At 52.2% G+C, this 18,012-nt stretch overlaps 6 protein-coding genes; 3 read left to right on the top strand and 3 right to left on the bottom strand.

Moving 5' to 3' along the window:
• Positions 1-1,001: 1,001 nt before the first annotated feature.
• Positions 1,002-3,830, top strand: RCC_05687 (uncharacterized protein; the record flags this gene model as incomplete). XM_023770953.1 has 5 exons in its annotated part: positions 1,002-1,013; positions 1,115-1,301; positions 1,457-2,974; positions 3,168-3,244; positions 3,321-3,830. 5 exons carry the CDS (start codon positions 1,002-1,004, stop codon positions 3,828-3,830), a joined length of 2,304 nt encoding a protein of 767 aa, XP_023626721.1.
• An 896-nt stretch (positions 3,831-4,726) lies between these two features.
• On the bottom strand, positions 4,727-6,026 carry RCC_05686 (uncharacterized protein; the record flags this gene model as incomplete). XM_023770952.1 has 2 exons in its annotated part: positions 4,727-5,770; positions 5,829-6,026. The coding sequence occupies 2 exons, from the start codon at positions 6,024-6,026 to the stop codon at positions 4,727-4,729; spliced, it is 1,242 nt and encodes a 413-aa protein (XP_023626720.1).
• A 434-nt stretch (positions 6,027-6,460) lies between these two features.
• On the top strand, positions 6,461-7,643 carry RCC_05685 (related to L-2.3-butanediol dehydrogenase; the record flags this gene model as incomplete). XM_023770951.1 has 5 exons in its annotated part: positions 6,461-6,714; positions 6,770-6,901; positions 7,026-7,068; positions 7,125-7,335; positions 7,489-7,643. The coding sequence occupies 5 exons, from the start codon at positions 6,461-6,463 to the stop codon at positions 7,641-7,643; spliced, it is 795 nt and encodes a 264-aa protein (XP_023626719.1).
• Positions 7,644-8,275: 632 nt separating this feature from the next.
• RCC_05684 (related to Mitochondrial escape protein 2) lies at positions 8,276-10,783 on the bottom strand (the record flags this gene model as incomplete). The annotated part of the gene is made up of 1 exon (XM_023770950.1): positions 8,276-10,783. One exon carries the CDS (start codon positions 10,781-10,783, stop codon positions 8,276-8,278), a length of 2,508 nt encoding a protein of 835 aa, XP_023626718.1.
• A 389-nt stretch (positions 10,784-11,172) lies between these two features.
• RCC_05683 (uncharacterized protein) lies at positions 11,173-13,707 on the bottom strand (the record flags this gene model as incomplete). Its single annotated transcript, XM_023770949.1, has 1 exon — positions 11,173-13,707. One exon carries the CDS (start codon positions 13,705-13,707, stop codon positions 11,173-11,175), a length of 2,535 nt encoding a protein of 844 aa, XP_023626717.1.
• A 337-nt stretch (positions 13,708-14,044) lies between these two features.
• Positions 14,045-14,817, top strand: RCC_05682 (probable pyrimidine 5`-nucleotidase; the record flags this gene model as incomplete). XM_023770948.1 has 2 exons in its annotated part: positions 14,045-14,591; positions 14,654-14,817. 2 exons carry the CDS (start codon positions 14,045-14,047, stop codon positions 14,815-14,817), a joined length of 711 nt encoding a protein of 236 aa, XP_023626716.1.
• Positions 14,818-18,012: the final 3,195 nt, after the last annotated feature.

Below are 18,012 nucleotides of genomic sequence, written 5' to 3'. Positions count from 1 at the left end.
TCCAAACTCGTGGGAAGCTTTACATCAGGTGACTCTGGTAATAATCAACTCCCCAGACATTCCTTCGCCCAATTGATCGAACTCGCTCGATCTTGCCGCGACGCCAGCCCGGCGCATTGGCAACCAACCAGGACACAGAGCCGCTGACAGGTCCTGAGCGCCCGCTGCCGCAAGTGAGGTTCGTTCTTCTAACCTTCCTTGCATGAAACCTTTTGCCCTCCTTTGCCGCTGCGAAACCTCAGCTTGTCTCTAAACCGACGGTCAGTCCGCGGACAGTGGAGCAAGATCACACTCCTGTAGCCCTTCAAATCGACCTCGAGGGCTGCCACTTCCGCATGAAGCGTTGAAACACATTCTGATCCATGATCAACGAGACTGATCATTGCTTCATCTCATAGACCCGACAGCCATCATTCCCGCGGCCCGCACGACAAGAGGCGCTCCGTGCCCTACTTTCTTTGTTCCTGGGGTATGATTCAAACTGCAATTCGAAATGATCTGATCAGCGCAACGTCATCAATGCTAACAACAGCTCAGGTGCCTTGATTCCGTCCTTGGCCAAATCAGGATATCTACGAATCTGTTGCTTTGATACCGCGTCTGCAATTCGCGGCGGGAACGCACAGTCGCGGAACGCCAGCTCCTTGGTCCCAGCGACGGGAAGAACCCTGCAATTTCCTGCGAACGACTGCACGAGCATCAGATTGTTAGATACTGGACTGGAAGTTATTCTTTGACGCGGCTGAGAGCTGCTGCCGGTGCGGGAGCGGCATTCTGATACTCGCATCAAAGAAATAGCGCCATATCTGCATGTCTCTGGACGGATAGCTGCTGCGAACCCACCCCACTAGTTCGCTCAGCCCACTGGCCTGGCATTGGGTCGGACTGGGCACGCTCGCCACCACTCAGAGTCGTACAGCTGGCAGCCGACTGCCTCTTTAACATTTGCTCATCTGTTCGAGTGGTCGCTCTCGTGAAATTCGTCTCCGAGCGACGACTGTATGCGTCAGCAGGTGTGTCGCATCCCAACTTGATTCGCATTCAACGATCACATTTGATCCGTTTCTCCTTTCTCTTTCCTCCTTACCACAAACCACTGACCTATTCTGTGCAGGAGGATCGACGGGATAGCAAGACTTTCGCTGCTGCTGCTGTCGATGAAGAGTGCAACATTCAAACCGCCCCTGCTGAGAATCATCGATCCCATCACGACGAAGGGCCGCCGGCCCAGGCGGACGCGCAAAGCTACGTGCTGTCGATGTCGGATTACGACGGCAAAGCACACGCTTACGATGTGTATGGTGAGTGCTTTTCTGATTTTTGAATTGATTGTGATGGTGGTCTCAAGATCATGGTTGCCTTTGACGCTCGGGACGGGGCACACGCGGCTCTCTCCGCGGGCGTGGGAGGGCTGAGCATGTGCACAAGCAGATGACTGACGTGACGCACACCACAGACTACCAAGCAGCCACACGGCCGCAGCAGGGGCAGCAGCATGTCTATGCCGGCTATTCAACACACCCAAACTACCCGGGCGACTATGTAGCTCCTCAGGCGCAGGTACCATCTGGCCTTCCCCAATCATCCAGCACGCTCGGCCTTGTGCCATCTGCTCAACAATACGGCACGCATGATACAACCTATTATGGTCAGCAGGTGCCTCAATACCCTGCATATCTTGAAGCGGCTCCTCGTCCTTGCCCGGAGATAACCTCATACACGCCACAACAGGGCCAACAAGGCACCAAAGTCACTGTCTACTTCCAAAGTGTCTACGACTTTGACGCACCTCAAGTCGTACCCGTCATCATGTTCGGCCAGAAGAGATGCGAGAGCCTTCTCAGCAGAGGTCCTCCACAAGGGCACGCCTTCCAATACTCGCTGTGTGCAGATGCTCCGCCTCTGGCATCGACTGGCTCGCCTTCTCCGCAGATGCCTCTGCACTTGATCCTGGACGAATCTTCGGTCAGTTGGGAGTCGCCATCAGTAGAATTCGGCTCCTTCACATATCTCGACCAAGCGAGTTACTACCACCCGCTCGACTCTCCTCAGATGCAGGTTCCGCCTCATCCTCAACTGGCTGCACCCCGAAAACGCAAACTATCACCTCAGGCCTCGCCGCGACGTTCGCCTGTGAAGAAGCCATCGATGCCACACTTTGACACTTATGCCGCGCCCAACCCATCCTCGCCCTTCCGCCGCCCAAGCATGCCGGAAGCCTACCACGTCAGTCATAGTCGCAACTACAGTGGCCATCAGTCGGACTATAACCCGCAGGCCTACAATGCTCCGCCCCAACGCATACAGTCCGCCCAATACTACGGCCCACCAGTTCCCCAGCCATCACAAAGCCCCTCGTGGAACTACCAGCAAAGCATGCCAAATCCTACCCGTAGTCCATCTGCTGCAACAATGTCGTCCACAAGCAAAAGCTCGCAAGTGCTCCCCTCTCCCGCCGGGCAAAACCCGCCCTTGATACGGACGTCCACTTTGCAGCAGTCGCCCACGATTCCAGGCGCCACTATGGCTGCCGTGGTTCCGGCTGGGTTCAATCCGTACGCCATCTACCCTTCCAATTCCAAAGCTATGCTTAAGCTTGACAAAGACCTCAATACCATGTCGGACAAGTGGACTCCTTCAGAGTGGGAGACGAGACGGCGTCTCGTGCAGTTTCGTCGCAACCAATCCGGCAGCACCATTTCGGCCACGTTCGAGCCCGTAACACTGGAAGATCGAATTCCAAACAGCATCTGTGTCAGCTGCATCTGGTGGGAGGAAAAACAAGAATGCTACGTGACCTCTGTGGACACAATTTCATTGTTGGAGTCTCTGGTCGCAGTGCGCTTTACCGTGGAAGAGAAGAATCGGATACGACGCAATCTTGAGGGTTTCCGTCCCGCCACCGTGTCCAAGACGAAGCCGGAGAGCGAGGAGTTTTTCAAGCTGATCATGGGCTTTCCAAATCCAAAACCCCGTAAGTCAAAGAATTGTAAAGGGCAGCTTGTCTCTACTGTGCAGAAGAACGCTCTCGCTACAGGATGGTCTTGCATGCGTTCAGGACGCTATCATTTGGCGAGAGAGAGCGACTTTTGAGACTTCCCGAGACTTGACTTCTCCCTCCGAGCTTTCACTATCTTGTACATCTGCTGACCTTTCCACTTTATAAGGTAACATAGAGAAGGACGTGAAGGTGTTTCCGTGGCGCATCTTGGCAACGGCTTTGAAGAAGATCATTGGCAAATATGCAAGTCAACATGCGTGCATATGCACATGCACATGCACCCTGCTTTGAAGTGACAGGCAAGCTAACAATATCATAGTCCGCCAGCTACTCCTCCACAGCCGGTGCGTTGCACACTCCTGTTGCCGCAAGCTATCCAGTGAGCCGAGCGTCTGACGCTGGTCTCGAGCAACGAAYGGCTACTTCGCCACGCTCGGCATCGAGTTCGATGGCGTCTCATGGTCATGCATACGCTCCGCTTCACATGCAGCACGGTGCATATCCGTCTCACGCGACGGGAGCAGCAGGCCTCGGAGTCGGCCCGTCAGCAGGTCCGACCGATCTACGCATTGCCGTTCCTACATCCGCAGGAGCACAAACGACGTCCTGGCACCAGCCTGCTACGCATTACACTTCCGACCTTGTGGGCGCTGGTGGTACTTGGGGCGATTTCCGAACCTACACGGGTTTACCTGGAACAGCGCCGTCGTACCCGTATGCACAGCGCATTTCTTCTTTAACGGGACCAGGCGCCATGCCCGAGCACACCAATTATGCGTCCTTGCACGATTACGACAGTCACGCTCACCCGCCGGCATCGAGTGCGTGAACTGGTGGGTGTGCAGATCTAGGCTTTGATCATTGGTCACGCGGGTGTACCCCACGCTTGCACACTCTATCACAACACCCTCACGAGCTTCCTGGCTGTTTCAGCACCCACACCTCGTTGAACATTCCCTTTGTTTCGTCCTCCAGATGATCTACCCTACCACCAGATCTTCGACAAGGTTTCCGACTGGACCAGGTCATCTGGCCCCAATTATAATATCTCCCTCCTTTGGAAGACGTCAGCATCTCCGACGGCGCTCTCTCATCGCAAGCACTTTTAGCATTAGATTCACACCCTCACGGGAAAATGAAAGAGATACCCATTTGCTTTTTCCGGAGTTTCGCCACCATCAGCATCATCGCCGCATAATCCGATAACGACAGCATTCCTTCGGTTCGCATACGCAAGCATCTCAGCAGCGCTTTGGGAACAAATAATAAGCAAGGGAGATGTAACGGTGTACGATAGAGGTCCCCTACAAATAGATACTACCAAAGCTGCTGCTCCTCAGATTCCGGTCACCTTTTTTGACGGCTGATCATTCGAGCGTCATCGTTCGGTAAGTTCAAGCCGCTGCTCGTGACAGAGTGCAATCAAGACATCGGTTACCGACAGTGCTGCGAACAATGTCACATTTCATCTGACAGCCGGTGCGGTTGCAACTTGGAAACAGCGCACGTCCATCCGAACCGTTCAATAACAAACATGTATATGCGTGAAGAGCGTTTCGCATGGTCGTTCATCAACGGCTGTGCCGCACCGGTCAATATCAATACCAGCGTACAAAACCGTTTGGCGTGAACATGGATGTTGATAAAATTTCCGCGACAAGACGATCGATTGAATACCATGGGAATGTGTCGGCCTGGACTTATCTCATTGAGGCTATGAATCCCTCAAAATGTATCGTCGTCCATGTCGTAAGCACGTGCGACAATGCTCGGGCTTGGATTCAAATCAAACTCGAAGTCGTCTTCGATATCGTCCGTCGCATCAGCTCCAGCGGTCAACAACAAGTCGTCGACGATTTTCCGACTCGCTTCTCGCGCGGGTGTCTGCATCAGCCTGGACTGCGGGACGTGAAATTGCATGGTTTTTGGAGGACTCATCTCCGCAAGATCGTCGTCCTCGTCGCTATCATCGAAGTAGTTCCGATCTTTGGTGTAGGTCTTGTCTTGAGGTGAGAAAAGCTGTCTGCCGGTAGATGTCATTGGTGCAGCTGTGCCCGGCTTCTTGGTGGAAGCTAGGATCGATAGACCAGGTGTCCGTGGTGCGCCTTTGGCGGGAGAGAAGAGATCGGTACGTAACTGTGGAGCGGCGATTTCAGGCGAGGATTGAGGAGAGTCATCCCATGRTGCCTTTTTGCTAGCCGTGGCTGGCGTCGCTTTGACGGCAGTGGGTTGGTACTGCCTACGCTGCGTGAGTGGGGTTGCTTGGATGCGAAAGTTCTTGTCGAGGACACGATGCATCAGCGGATCGTTGTTTTGCTTTTGCTGGAAGGCCGATGGCTGGAGCGCAGACTCGGGCGCAAAGGGAGAGGATTGGAAATCGGAAGCAGAAGGCATTCGTGGGGTGCTTGGCTGCTCGGACGAGGGCTCCGTGGCCTTGGGATTCCTTCCCGTGTATTTTCGCGGAGATGGCGATCTATAGGAAGATGCGGCGCTTCTGTTGGTTTGTCTCCGTCCCGTACCTGTCGTCTTTCTGGCAGATGAGGGTGTCAACTTTGGCGTCGTCTGAACACCCGTCACTTGCGTCGGAGACTCAACGCTGAACTCCTCATCGTCTTCCTGGAGCTCTGCACCCGTCACGGTGCTCTCGTCACGATCTGAAGGCGTCTGGAATGACTCGGTGGCTTCGGTCTGGGTGGCCTCTTCGTCGTTGGGTTCTTCGTAGCCTGATAATGAGACATTGGCCGACGCCTCGAAGAACTGCTTCCAGAACTATGCCCGTGTCAGTACGGGAAAGGATAATGAGAGAGGTGGCGTTGAATGAATCTACCTTGCTACCCTCCCACACTTCATTGCTATGCTTTGCATAATCTTCGACAATGGGCAAAATGCTCGTCGTGACGATGCGGTGTGCTTTGCTGAAGTTGCTGTCGATTTCCTGCAGCGTCAACGTAATCTGTTGCTCTAGCTTCTCCAGTTCTTCGGTGAGCGTCAGACTCCGCTGCGCCATGGACGATCGCGACATCATCGTGGGTTGAAATTCCTGGACTGTTTGGACAATCAGTGTTGTTTGGCAAAGCTTCTTCATCGCGTCGCCAAAGCACGCGTCAAGAGGGTGGGGAATTCTGCCAAGCATGGGTGCTTCCAAGGTTGACTTCGTCTCTGCTTCMCCTCTCCTCATCTTCAGATCTGCGGGTTGGTACCTCCTAACAGCTCGGTGATGCGGAGGAATGGCCCACGATGCCGGTGTAATTACCGTGCAGTCGTCTCGTGAGGAGTACATGTACGTTCAATCATCACAGGCGAGTTTTAGTGATCCATTTCTCGACTCCTCCCTTCCCCTTCCTCCTTAAATCTTCATCCTCACATCTGCAAGACCAAAAGGAAGGCTTTTAGCGCCCAGAAACAGCTTTCAAGACCTGCAAGCTCATCTGTTGAACCTCTGCCCATCGAACTTTCAAGATGAGCCGTGTCGCTATTGTAACAGGCTCCTCGCGTGGAATCGGGCGTGCCATCGCCCTCAGAATCGCGCGGGATGGCTACGATGTTTGCATCAATGACGTGCCTGCCAACGAGACTGGAGCCGAAGAGGTAGCGAAAGAGATTCAAGCCCTTGGAAGAAAGGCGACGGTGGCCATTGCGGATGTCAGCAAGCTCGCTGAGGTCGAGCAGATGATCCAAACGGCTGTCAGCGATCTGGGGCCGTTGAACACCATGTGCGTGGGCGATACGCCTGCTGTGTTACGTGACAACGGAGCTTACAGTGTCTAGAATTGCCAATGCTGGTATTGCACAAGTAAAGCCACTGCTTGACTTGACCGAACAAGATTTCGAAAACATGTTCAGGGTCAACGTGTTCGGAGTACAGAACTGCTTTCAGGCAGCGGCGAAGCAGCTCATTAGGTGAGATATTGAGGAATAGAAGGTCGACAGCGTCGTTCGAAGTTGTTTGTCGAGCTGCGCTTGACCTTGGTCCACAACAAAATTATCTCAGACATGGCTAACCTTTCCACCCTCTGCTTTCTAGGCAAGGCAACTGTACGCCAGACGCTCCTGGCAAGATGATCGCTGTGAGTGACCTTGCTGGCTTCCCAAGGGCCTCGACACTAACAATGTGACCAAAAAGTGCGCCAGCATAGTGGCCTTCAAGCCTTTCGCCCTCCTCTCCCACTACAGTTCGTCCAAGTGGGCCGTGCGGGGATTGACACAAGCCTACGCCATGGAAATGGCAGAGTACAACATCACCGTGAATGCCTACGCGCCAGGTATCGTCGGCACAGCCATGTGGGACCTGATTGACGAAAAACTGGGCGAAAAGACCGGCGCCAAGAAAGGAGGTAAGCGGGAATACCACTTTCAGTACTCAATGATATGTATCAGAGACAGACTATACACTGCGAAACGGTCGAGGTGTACAGCGCATATCGCTGCAAATTTGGGMGGCATGCGTGTAACATGAGCTGCGGAATCGCTAACACCCATTTCCCTAGACACGATCAAGAAGTACACGAACGAGCTTATCGCACAGAAGCGTACGTCGGTACCGGAAGATGTCGCCAAGCTGGTGAGCTTCTTGTGCGGACCGGACAGTGATCACGTCACAGGACAAACTCAGGTCGTCGATGGCGGGATCATCTATACATAAGAAGGCGACCTAGCATTCAACAACGATGCGACATCTGGCAAGATACTATTGGATGTCTCTCTAGATAGCTTACTGAATCTAGAACGTCACATACCTCCCTCGCATGATGATATGCAGCTTCAGCCGGAGCTTGGCTTGGCCTTGGGATTTCTCGCCGATGGTCAAAGAGGCGTGATTCAGCATTCGTATAATCTCCAGCACATCGTCAACTGCTTCTATCCGAGGCTACTAAGAATGCGATCGAGACATTTCACCTTGATGTAGCAAAGAGAGCGCGCCCTTGCGTACTGTCACAGAGTCAATGGCAGAAAGGGGTTCGCCTCAGCGATGCCTACTCCTTGAACGAGTCGTCAATGAATTATCTAAAGTGACGTTGGAGAGTGCACACAGCCAATCTTAAAATGCTATAAACTAAGTGGGATATATCGCCAAATCATTCCTTATCCAACGGCCGGTATTATGAATCCTGTTGTACTTCACCAATATGGCCCAAGCGGCATCGCGAAGGACTATCCAAAGAAGGGTCTCCGCTTTGATCCCGTCCTCTCCCACTGCTCTTCCGAACACGATACCATCACCCCTTCCATGCTGCGGCAAAGTTGACGGGAGCGAAGCAGCCATCGACCAACGACTCAATACTCCGTCGATAGGATGGACTTCATAGCACTGCTCTCCTTCTCGTAACTGACGATCCTCGACTGGCCCCCAGCAATCTTTGCACATAGCCACTGTACGCGTTCATACAATTCTCGAGGCTGCTTCGGCAACTCGCTGAGCAGATGCAACTCTTGCTCATACTTATCTATAGCCTTGTTCTCCAGAGCAATTGCATCTCCCAAAATCTGCAACTCCATCTTCGCCCGCAAGACATTATCTTGCACGAGCCGTTGAAACGCAGCGTGGTAGACGGGCCTGCCGGGCTTCACGGAGTATGGTCTCCCGTTAAGAGACTGCACAGCGATGAGCTCTGCTTGTTCGAGTGCTGCTAGTGCCTTGTCACCTCCGGATTTGAAGGTGTCTCTGAGGAGGAGCTCATTGTATCGCATAGTTCCGTTCTCTGCAAGATCGCGGACTAGCAACCATGCTTGAGCGGAGTTCCAATCACGCGACTCACTGCCGAGAAGCAGGAACATTTTGATGATCTCTGATGCGGATTGATCTACGATTTCGCCCACAGCTTTTGTCGGTGTCTCCCCGGTCTTGATACGCCGAGCAAAAAACTCGAGATCTGTCAATCGTCCTCCTAATAGACTTATCACCTCATCGAGCTCCTGGAGATCTTCTCGCTTCTGGCTGGGCGTAAGACTCTTGGTGCCGTCATCTTCAGTTGAGCGCTTTGCGTCGAAGTCGAGATGATTGATCACGTAGCGCTTAGCTACGTCGGGTGAGCAGTCTCCGAGGCTGATCTGTCTGAAGACGCGATCTGGCAGGGCCTTGCTCAGGGACTTGCTAAAGCTCACATCATTCGTCAGGAATATGACATGCGCGATGTTGGAGGTAGTGAGCCTAGCTGCCCACTCAGCAAGCTTATCGTAGACAAGGGCGGCTCCGGGTTCGTTGCTTTTGTGCAGGAAATTCTCAATCACCACCACCGGCCGATGCTCTGGATGCGCCTCCATGTATTCATCGTCACCTAGCTTGTAGTCTTTGTCACCTTTCTGGCGGCTGTCGAGTGCAATACTTTTCAGAGCCGCCGATGTGTTGGTCCATATCTTGACAAGCTGATTTTCCAGTGTTTCCGAGAATCCAGCCTTGCTCCCAGTCATACCTTGTGCGGCGAGATCCATAAGACCGCTGACATTGTTGAGCCAGCTAAATACTGGCCGATATCCAACCTGTGCTGCAGCAGATGCGATCGTCGCAGCATCACCGCGGGCCTCCTGGATGGGTTTGCAATCAATAACAAGCACTCGTTTGGCCTCCCGCTTATGGTGCAATGCATGATCCAGGACGAGTTCCCGCTTGCCACTACCGCGAGGTCCTTGGACGACAATGAAATTATCTCCGTTCTCCAAAAGCCACGATTGCAATTTCTCGATTTCAGCTTGTCGGTCCTCCCAAACCACTCCCATACCACCGTCTGCATACTCCGCATCTCGGCCGAATTGCTTCACCTTGTTGATCAGATCCTCGCCTTGACGACGGAACCAAAGGAAAATGGCGTTGTCCTCGATGTGGAAGGCTCGCGTGATGTGAGCTTTGATGGACAACGTCCGGAGAGGATCGAATATCGCCACAGTGATCCCTGCAACCAGTGCGGCCAAGATGGGTATTGCGATACGCGGATGGCCGAAGATCCAATCCTTCGCCCATCCTGCACGCTGCTTTTTCTCATAAGTTAATCGAAGTACGGTCCCCATTTTCCCACCGCCCTCGGACTCTGACACAATATAGCCGTGCAAGCAATTTTTGGCCATGATTGCTTTCCTGAACTGGGAGAAGTCGATGTAGGCGAAACGAGGGGTGACCTTCGAGTCTGACGGCTGTGAAATTATGTCTGACAATTTTCCAAAGGGACGGAAATGCGCATACAGTTGTTCCACACTGAGCTCGGCGACTTCTGCACCAGGTTCAGTTGGGAGAAACTCAGCGCGTAGACGCCGGGATGGACGGCGCGAGAGATCCTCCACCCATGGCTTCCCAAGCACAAGGCTCGCTCGGACGTCCGTGAAGGGATTCCACCATGGTCTGGCGGCGTGTGTTTCTAGGTGTCGGTGCACCGCATCGGCAACGGCCTTTGCGTTTCCATCGTGCTGGAACTTCACAAAAGCACCGCCCTCGCCAAATCGCGTCAAGACCTCGACTACCTCGGTCCGCCCAACAGAACCATCACCAGTAGCTTTCGCAAGAACTTTGGCGGGATTTACTACAGCATAGCCGCCCGCGTTGAATTTTGCCAGCTTGTTATTCTTCCCAAATGCAGAGGTGATTCGGGCTAGCCATGAAAGATTGGGCGGTAAGATGTTGTTGAAGAATAAAATTCCTTCCTGGGCCGCGGTGGTAATGTGCCCAGTATTGTTGTCGCCAGTCTCACCGGCAAGATACCTTTTGGACAACCGGCATGTCGTTATGGGGAGTGCAGTCCTGCTCGGAACGACATGTGGACTGAGGGCCCGACAAGGTAAAAGTCTGTGTGGCATGATCRATCGTTGAGAAGCCGACTGGCTCAGAAATCAGCGCCTGGGTTGCACCATTGTTTCAATGTCAAAGGTGTTTGTTGATCGGATAAAGTTGGTCGACGACTGACGCGATGACGAGATGGCTTCACGGCTTCGCCAAGACTAAAGTTCGGGGAGACATTGCTTAAACGAAAGATCGACATTGAACCGCGTGTTGTGCATGATGGCTAGCAATTGATACAATTTAACATCATGCTGGTGTACTTGCAATCTGCAAAGTGTTCCAAAACCATTCGAGCCCCGTGGGCTGGCGCTTCAGGGAGCAACACTTGACTTGCCGCCGACCCTACCTGGCGCCCTAATCCAACAAACAGTCGCTTTGCATATCTATCCAGATATAGCTCCACTCACTAATATCTATACTCTGTGACCGGAGCCGGTCTAATGTCTCGAGGATAGACCTCCTGTCCGTACTGATCCACGTAACGAGTGGGCGGCGGCGCATGGCTGTAAGCACGTGACGGTGCTCGTGCAATCACGCTTTCCTGACGCATATACTGAACTGGCGCAACACTAGCTTGACGTGCGTATTGTATGGGGGCAACACTTGCTTGCCGTGCATAAGTCGCGGCGGCCTGTACTGCCTCTTCTGGTCGCACACTGTAACTCCGGGGAGCGTATACTGGAGATGTCTGCTCTCTCACAGACGGAGGTGGCGGAGGCATCTGTTCGTATCTAGGCATGGCCTGATAAACAGGCGAGGTGGGCGCATCGGCATAGCGAATGGGCTGTTGGTGCTGTTCAACGCGGATAGGGTAGCCGTGAGCGTCCACATATTGGATTTGTCCGTCATCAGGTCTCCTCGGTGGCGGAGGAGGGGCCATCCGGACTTCGGGGGCATGTTCGTACGGTTCAGGTGGAGGCTGAGCATACACTGWAGCCATGCGGCTCGGTGCACGCTCATATCCGAGCTCGGCTGGCTGGCGTCGCTCTATGGGGGCGACCGATGCTCTCGAGGGTGCCGGGGCAGGATCAGCAGCATAGTATCGATTTCCGTACTGGTCTACAACAATCCGCCTAGGTGGTGCTGATGGAGGTGGCATCATGCTGGGATTGGCATCGCGGAAATCTTGCAGGCGCGGTGACGCATGGGAATTTTCCGCGTGGATGTACTGTACAGCTGGCTGCTCTGGGTAGCGTGCTGGCTCACCCTCCATAGTAACTCCAGGCGTGTGCGGTAAACGTGAATCATCATAAGTCATGGAGACAGTTCGGTATGGTGTTGGAGAGTTCACACCGTACGTTGGCGATGGAGGTCTTTGAGCGTAGTGCAGACTGGCCACACGTCTGAGATCTTGACTGTCCCTCTGTGCAGGCCGGTAGGCGGCGGGAGAGGCCACTCTAACAATCGCTGGAGAGGCTGGCTGGGCATATTCGTACCGAAGTCCGGAGCGAGGAGGCTCCAAGYATTGGGCCTGCGGTGCGTGTCGCGGCGATATCAAGTCAATCTCGGCGGGTCTGTAGGATGGTGGTCTTTGAGCGAACTGCGGCAGATCGGGTACATTCCCAAAAGGTGGTGGCGACACAGGCTCATCTTTGATACGGGGTTCCAGATGCGCCGGTGATGGTGGTGAGCGTGCATTGTTGTGTCTGTCGCGCTTCTTTTTGGTCTTGGCAGATGGCTCGCTGTCACGCTTCCGCTTCTTCTGGCGCCGCTTCTTTCCACTTCCACCCACACCGGTTGCCGACGGTGAGGCAGTACTGACGCGTGACGCAACCGTGTTATGAACGGGCCGCGATTTTTGCACAATCTCCGGACGACCATTCACCAGCTCCAGTTCGATGCTCGGCCCTTTAGCGACAGCGAGAGGCGAGACGCGATTTGGTTGAGGAGCAGCTATGTGAGTCAGATGGTTGCGGATAATGGGTACGTGAGGAGAAGATTGTGCAGTCTGTGTTTGGTAATGAGGGATCGGCGCAACACTGTCTTGTGTGWTTTCTCCAGGTTCGTATTCGGAGTTGTCGTCGTCATCGTCGTCCAGGGCCGCGGCCTGCGCCAGTGAGTCGAATGCAGTCGCATCTTGTGGTATATACTCATCATCCTCATCGTCAATGTCAAACGTGTCGTGGCTCTGATCAGGATACACATGAGGGTGGACAACAGCGGGCTGCTTGCCGGACGCAGATGACTTGGCAGCGAAGGACGATACAACGGGCTCCTCATTGCGGTAAGCATCTGCTGCGCGGTCAGATTCCTTACTTGCGCTTGCAGGGGAGGACCAGTCACTTTCGACTTGGCTGGAGTAGTAATCGTTCTCGTCGAACGAGCTGCTGGCAGCGCTATCAGGCTTCGGCGCTGCTTTCAAGCCCGACACATGGCTTTCACGCGCAAACGCCTTCGCCAGCACGTCTGCCATATTGAGCGACGAGGGCGCATCGCCACCGTAATCTCGCGTCTGTGACGATTGCTTGCGCTGCTCCACCTGAGCCTGCAAATCACGCTCAATGCGCTGCCGCTTGAGCTGGCCCTCGGCCCGCACAAGGCTGTCCGATTTCTCCAAAAAGATTRGATCTAAGCCGCTGGACGGTGCTGGCTTTGCAGTAGACCGCTGAGCGACGCCATTTACGTGAGAAGTCGAAGCAGCATGCAGCCCCGGCAAACCAGATGATGGCGACGACTGGGCGTAGTTAGTTGCTCTGTCCGCGTGGAAAGCAGTCCCATTTACGGCACCGTTGACCGCTGCTGCGTGGACATGGCCAGCGGGCGCGTCGCGAGCTTGCAGCTGCTCGATCACGGCTGGCGGCAGCTTGAACTGCGGATGCTGCCCGGCAATCACGGCGTCTCGAATGCGAAGTAATTGTGTATAGAGCGCCTCTTCCTCTGCAGGCAAAGGCGACGCGGCGTGCGCGTTCAGTTGCGCATGCGACCTGACGTCCACTGCCATTTTGTGTCTCCTCTTTCTCTTGCTTGCTTTTCGGACACAATCGTGCTTTACAGAGAGTATCTGTACATGMGATTGTCAAGCTCTTTTATTATTAGGAATATGCGCGTTCGGTCAAGCACAGCAGAAGGCTCTCCGTGTATGGTGTACACCAAAGACCGAGTGATGATGAAGGAAGTGGAAAGGGAGACAGCAGACRAACCTAACCACAATTCTGAACCCAATCGCGCCAGCTCAAAACGCACGGGCTTCAATCTCTCGTTCTCGTCGTAACAACAGGTGACTGTATATTTCCATCCATCTTTTCCTCCTTTTCGTTTTCTCAATCTACCTTACCATCATGGTCACGAACGGCGACACGGCGGCTGCCATGCAGCAGCGTAAAACATTTTTCTTCGACATTGACAACTGCTTGTATCCAAAGTCGTATCGGATACACAACATCATGGGAGATTTGATCGATAAATACTTCGAGTCACACCTTTCCCTCCCAAGAGAAGAGGCCACAAGACTACATCAACAGTACTACAAAGACTATGGCTTGGCAATCGAAGGCCTTGTTCGCCACCATCAAGTGGATCCTCTGGAGTACAACAAACAAGTAGACGATGCTTTGCCACTGGAAGACATTATCAAACCGAACCCTGCTCTTCGCAAGATGCTCGAGGATATCGACAGAGAGAAGATCAAGCCGTGGTTGTTCACAAACGCATATGTCACACATGGGGAAAAAGTTGTCAAGCTACTGGGAATCGACGATCTTTTTGAAGGCATTACCTATTGTGACTACGCTGCGGAGCGACTTCTATGCAAACCAGATCCGGAAATGTTTGCCAAGGCTATGCGAGAGTCTGGTAGTACGGATGTGTCTCAGTGCTACTTTGTAGGTGAGTAATTTGCTCATGTTCACATATCGACACTTCCGAGTCTAGCACTTACAGACAATTAGACGACTCAGGTCTCAACATTGTAGGCGGCAAGGCTTATGGATGGACGACCGTTCACCTTGTTGAACCAAGTTCCGAATCGCCTCCAGAACACCTCGGTCACTACCAAATCACAAACATCTTGGATATACGAGACACGTTTCCCGAAATCTTCAAGTCTTCATGAGGCCATCAATTGCCGGAATGATAGAATGAGCAGTGCTTGATATGGGTTGCCCATCGGCGACACCCGGCAAACGCATCACCGTCACCATAGAGGTGCCATAAGGACAGCGAAAGTCGAGGGTGGTAGAGAAGAGTGTGCGTTGGTTGTGTAAGCTGACATGACCACTAGACTTAGATGATACACCGAATGAGTAGGGGTGTTGTGTTTACAAGGACTTCTGCGCATCATTCAGCAGCACTCACTGTGCAGAGTCCTCCTCACCACTTTCATCGCAGGCGCCAGACTCAACACCATCACCCTGATCCTTGTGCTTCTTCTTCTTCAGATGCTCTCGATAGTCATGCCAAAGATCCGTGACTTTGTGACCTTCGCAGCATTTGCCGAACACTTTCTCGWCGTTGTATTTGCCAGTTCTCAAGCAAGCGTTGATCTCTCTGACGGTCCCGGGGCCGAATCGTTGCTCAAGATACTCCAAAAAATAGCCCGTATGCTGGTAGCCTCCATCCCAATCACCTTCTGCTTCCTGTTTCCAGTGAGCAGCCCCCAAGCCAGCACGCAGACGTACCCAGTCAGCAATTCCTTCGATAAGACCACCGTTGCAGGTGCCTTCTGCGGCCCACTGAAAGCAATGCACGAGCTCATGGCACATCACTCCGAGAAGCTCATATCTATGATTCGATCGAGGTTTTTTGATGTAGTTCAGGTTGAAGTGAATTTCCTTGTGATCATCATCGAGGTCTATGCCAGTTGTGTATGCGACGCCATCCATCTCTCTCAGCACCAGCGTCACTGATCGCGTTCCAGGGCGCTGGCTGTCGAAATTGTACAGCAGGTTCCTGGGACTATTGAATTATCCATAATTCTTCGATAGTGAGGCTCGCAGCAAGCCACACTCGCYCTTGCTAACAAACGGATTCCAAATACCATCCAGTCTCGCAGTAGGAACGAGCAACGTCTGATCTATCAAGACTTCTGCCGATATCCCGGTCAACAATGATGATGGATATGTGTTAATGAGACTCGTCATACAGTGGGGTACGATTGTATTGGTTCTCCACACTTTTCTCCGCAATATACGACAAGTGTGTCACTCAGTGTGTCATAAGGATCCAAACTCCGAGAGTATACAAAGCAGAGCGTGCCACGGTCAACAGCATGACCAAGGCGGAAGAGTACGCCAAACGATCAAAGCCACGTCGTCTCTTGACGGAATAGGAGACCCACTGAGCGGACTCCTTCCATCCCCATCTGCACTTTGTATTGTGTGTGTAGCGCAGCGATTCGACCCCTGTCGTCCGCACCACGTAGATCGACCGGCTACTCGACATGGCTCGCCATCTCGAGCGTAGAGATGTCGTAGAATGTGAGTGTACGGTCATTTTCGATGCGTGTGCCTAGCTAGCGAACAGACATGTAGACTCGGAAGATCAGCCTAGGACAATTCGAATATCCATCCGAGGTTAAATAGACAAAGACAGCATAGCTAAGGGGAGACCCGCCCGGAATTATAAAGCTGCCCGCTAGCATAAACTTCACGAGCTTGCCCTCGAATATGTCCTTAACCTAGATCGTGCTATAGTGCGTAAAAGGAACACTAGTTAGTACCTAGTAACTAATGCGGTAAGGGAACTCTGCGACCTATAGAAGTCGGCCCTCGTTAGCGGCGATTATAGCAGCTAGCTTGTGGTTCTCCTCTTCAATTTCGGTAATCTAGTAATCGAGTTCTATTATCTCTAGCTTATGCTCTTCCTATCGCTCTTCCTCTAAGCAAAGATGTAGAATAGGGTCTAATATAAGGGCGTCTCGGTAGGGAAGATCTTCGGGATCGTAGGATAGGACCTAAAAGATTAGTAACGTAAATGTAGGAGGGCTCGCTACGCTACTTACGATAGGTAGCTAGACGGCGGAGATGTCGGCGGAGTTATATAGAAGCGTAGTAAAGGATCTAGAATGTACGCCCGTAACCTATACTATTAGTTCTTACATATAGATCTAGTAATCGCGAGTAGCACCCACCTTATAATCGATAGTATATACGGGAGAGAAACCGTAAGCCGGAGAGTACGTAGTAGCGGGCATCTAGAGAGTTAGCGATAACGACTTATAATAAATGTATAGTAGACTCACCTCGGTAGCTATTACGGCGAAGCTAAATCCGGCGAACGGAGCGTAAGATAGGGATATAATAGTAAGGCACGTAGTAAAGCCGGCGATAATATAACTAACGAAAGAAAGGCATAGTTGGCGGCATGTGTAAATAGATATATTAGTAATAGGTAAATGGATGTATAGATAGTACGAGTATAGAGAAATATAAATAGATTTAAAGTCCGGGCGGATAGACAATTTTTAAAGTGTAAAGTAAAGTAGGAGGATACTTGTAATTGTTCTCGACATATATTAACAATATTTGAAGTACATTAAGTAAGGTAAGGCTAAGCCGAACAGTAAAACCACGACCACGCTATCTAGCGCATTATTACCTACCGACTGCTATTTAAATACTAATCTCCGATGTCCTTCGCTATCTACTATAGTTATAAAATGTAGCCTAATAATGTCGATGTAATGCTGTTTATAGACATTAAACTAGAGTGCTRCCTTAACTATAGCTAATGAAGCTGCCCTTAAACGAGCCGATACTAACCGCAAGCCTATAGCGTTGTGTAGCTCTATACCGTCTAGCTTCTTATTATAGGTCTCTTTATAGTAAGCAAGTGTAGCTTTTATATACACGTATTTCTTGTCGTACCCGTAGTAGGGATAAGGGACCTTTAGAGTAGGATAAGGCGATAGAACGAGGAGCCCGGCCGGGATGTTAGGGCCTATAGTAGGCGAGAATAAGATCTTAAGAATCTAAGTGCGTACCGCTTCCTTATACTAGTGTTTAAGGACAAGGTGTTCTTCGAAGTTTACTCTATTATAGACCTTGTACGTATAAGCGGTAAAGRGGTAGACTAGAACGTTAGCCTTAGCCTTCTTCGCTATTAGTGCGTCGACTGTTATAGTTATAGCATCGGCTAGTACGATCGCGGAAATGCTCGACTCCGTAGACGAAGGAGCTACCGTAGGAGATAGGACTAGCGAATCTATTACGGGCGGGGCTACGAGAGGGACGATTATAAACTCGGGGGGATATAGCGAGTTCGACTCTATAATACGGGCTAGCCTAGCCGTCTTTGCTCTAGTAACCGT

Source organism: Ramularia collo-cygni (assembly GCF_900074925.1).
Source record: "Ramularia collo-cygni strain URUG2 genome assembly, contig: RCC_scaffold08, whole genome shotgun sequence".
NCBI lineage: Eukaryota > Fungi > Ascomycota > Dothideomycetes > Mycosphaerellales > Mycosphaerellaceae > Ramularia > Ramularia collo-cygni.
The sequence above is the reverse complement of the archived record's forward strand: the minus strand, read 5'-3'. Positions and strand labels throughout refer to the sequence as shown.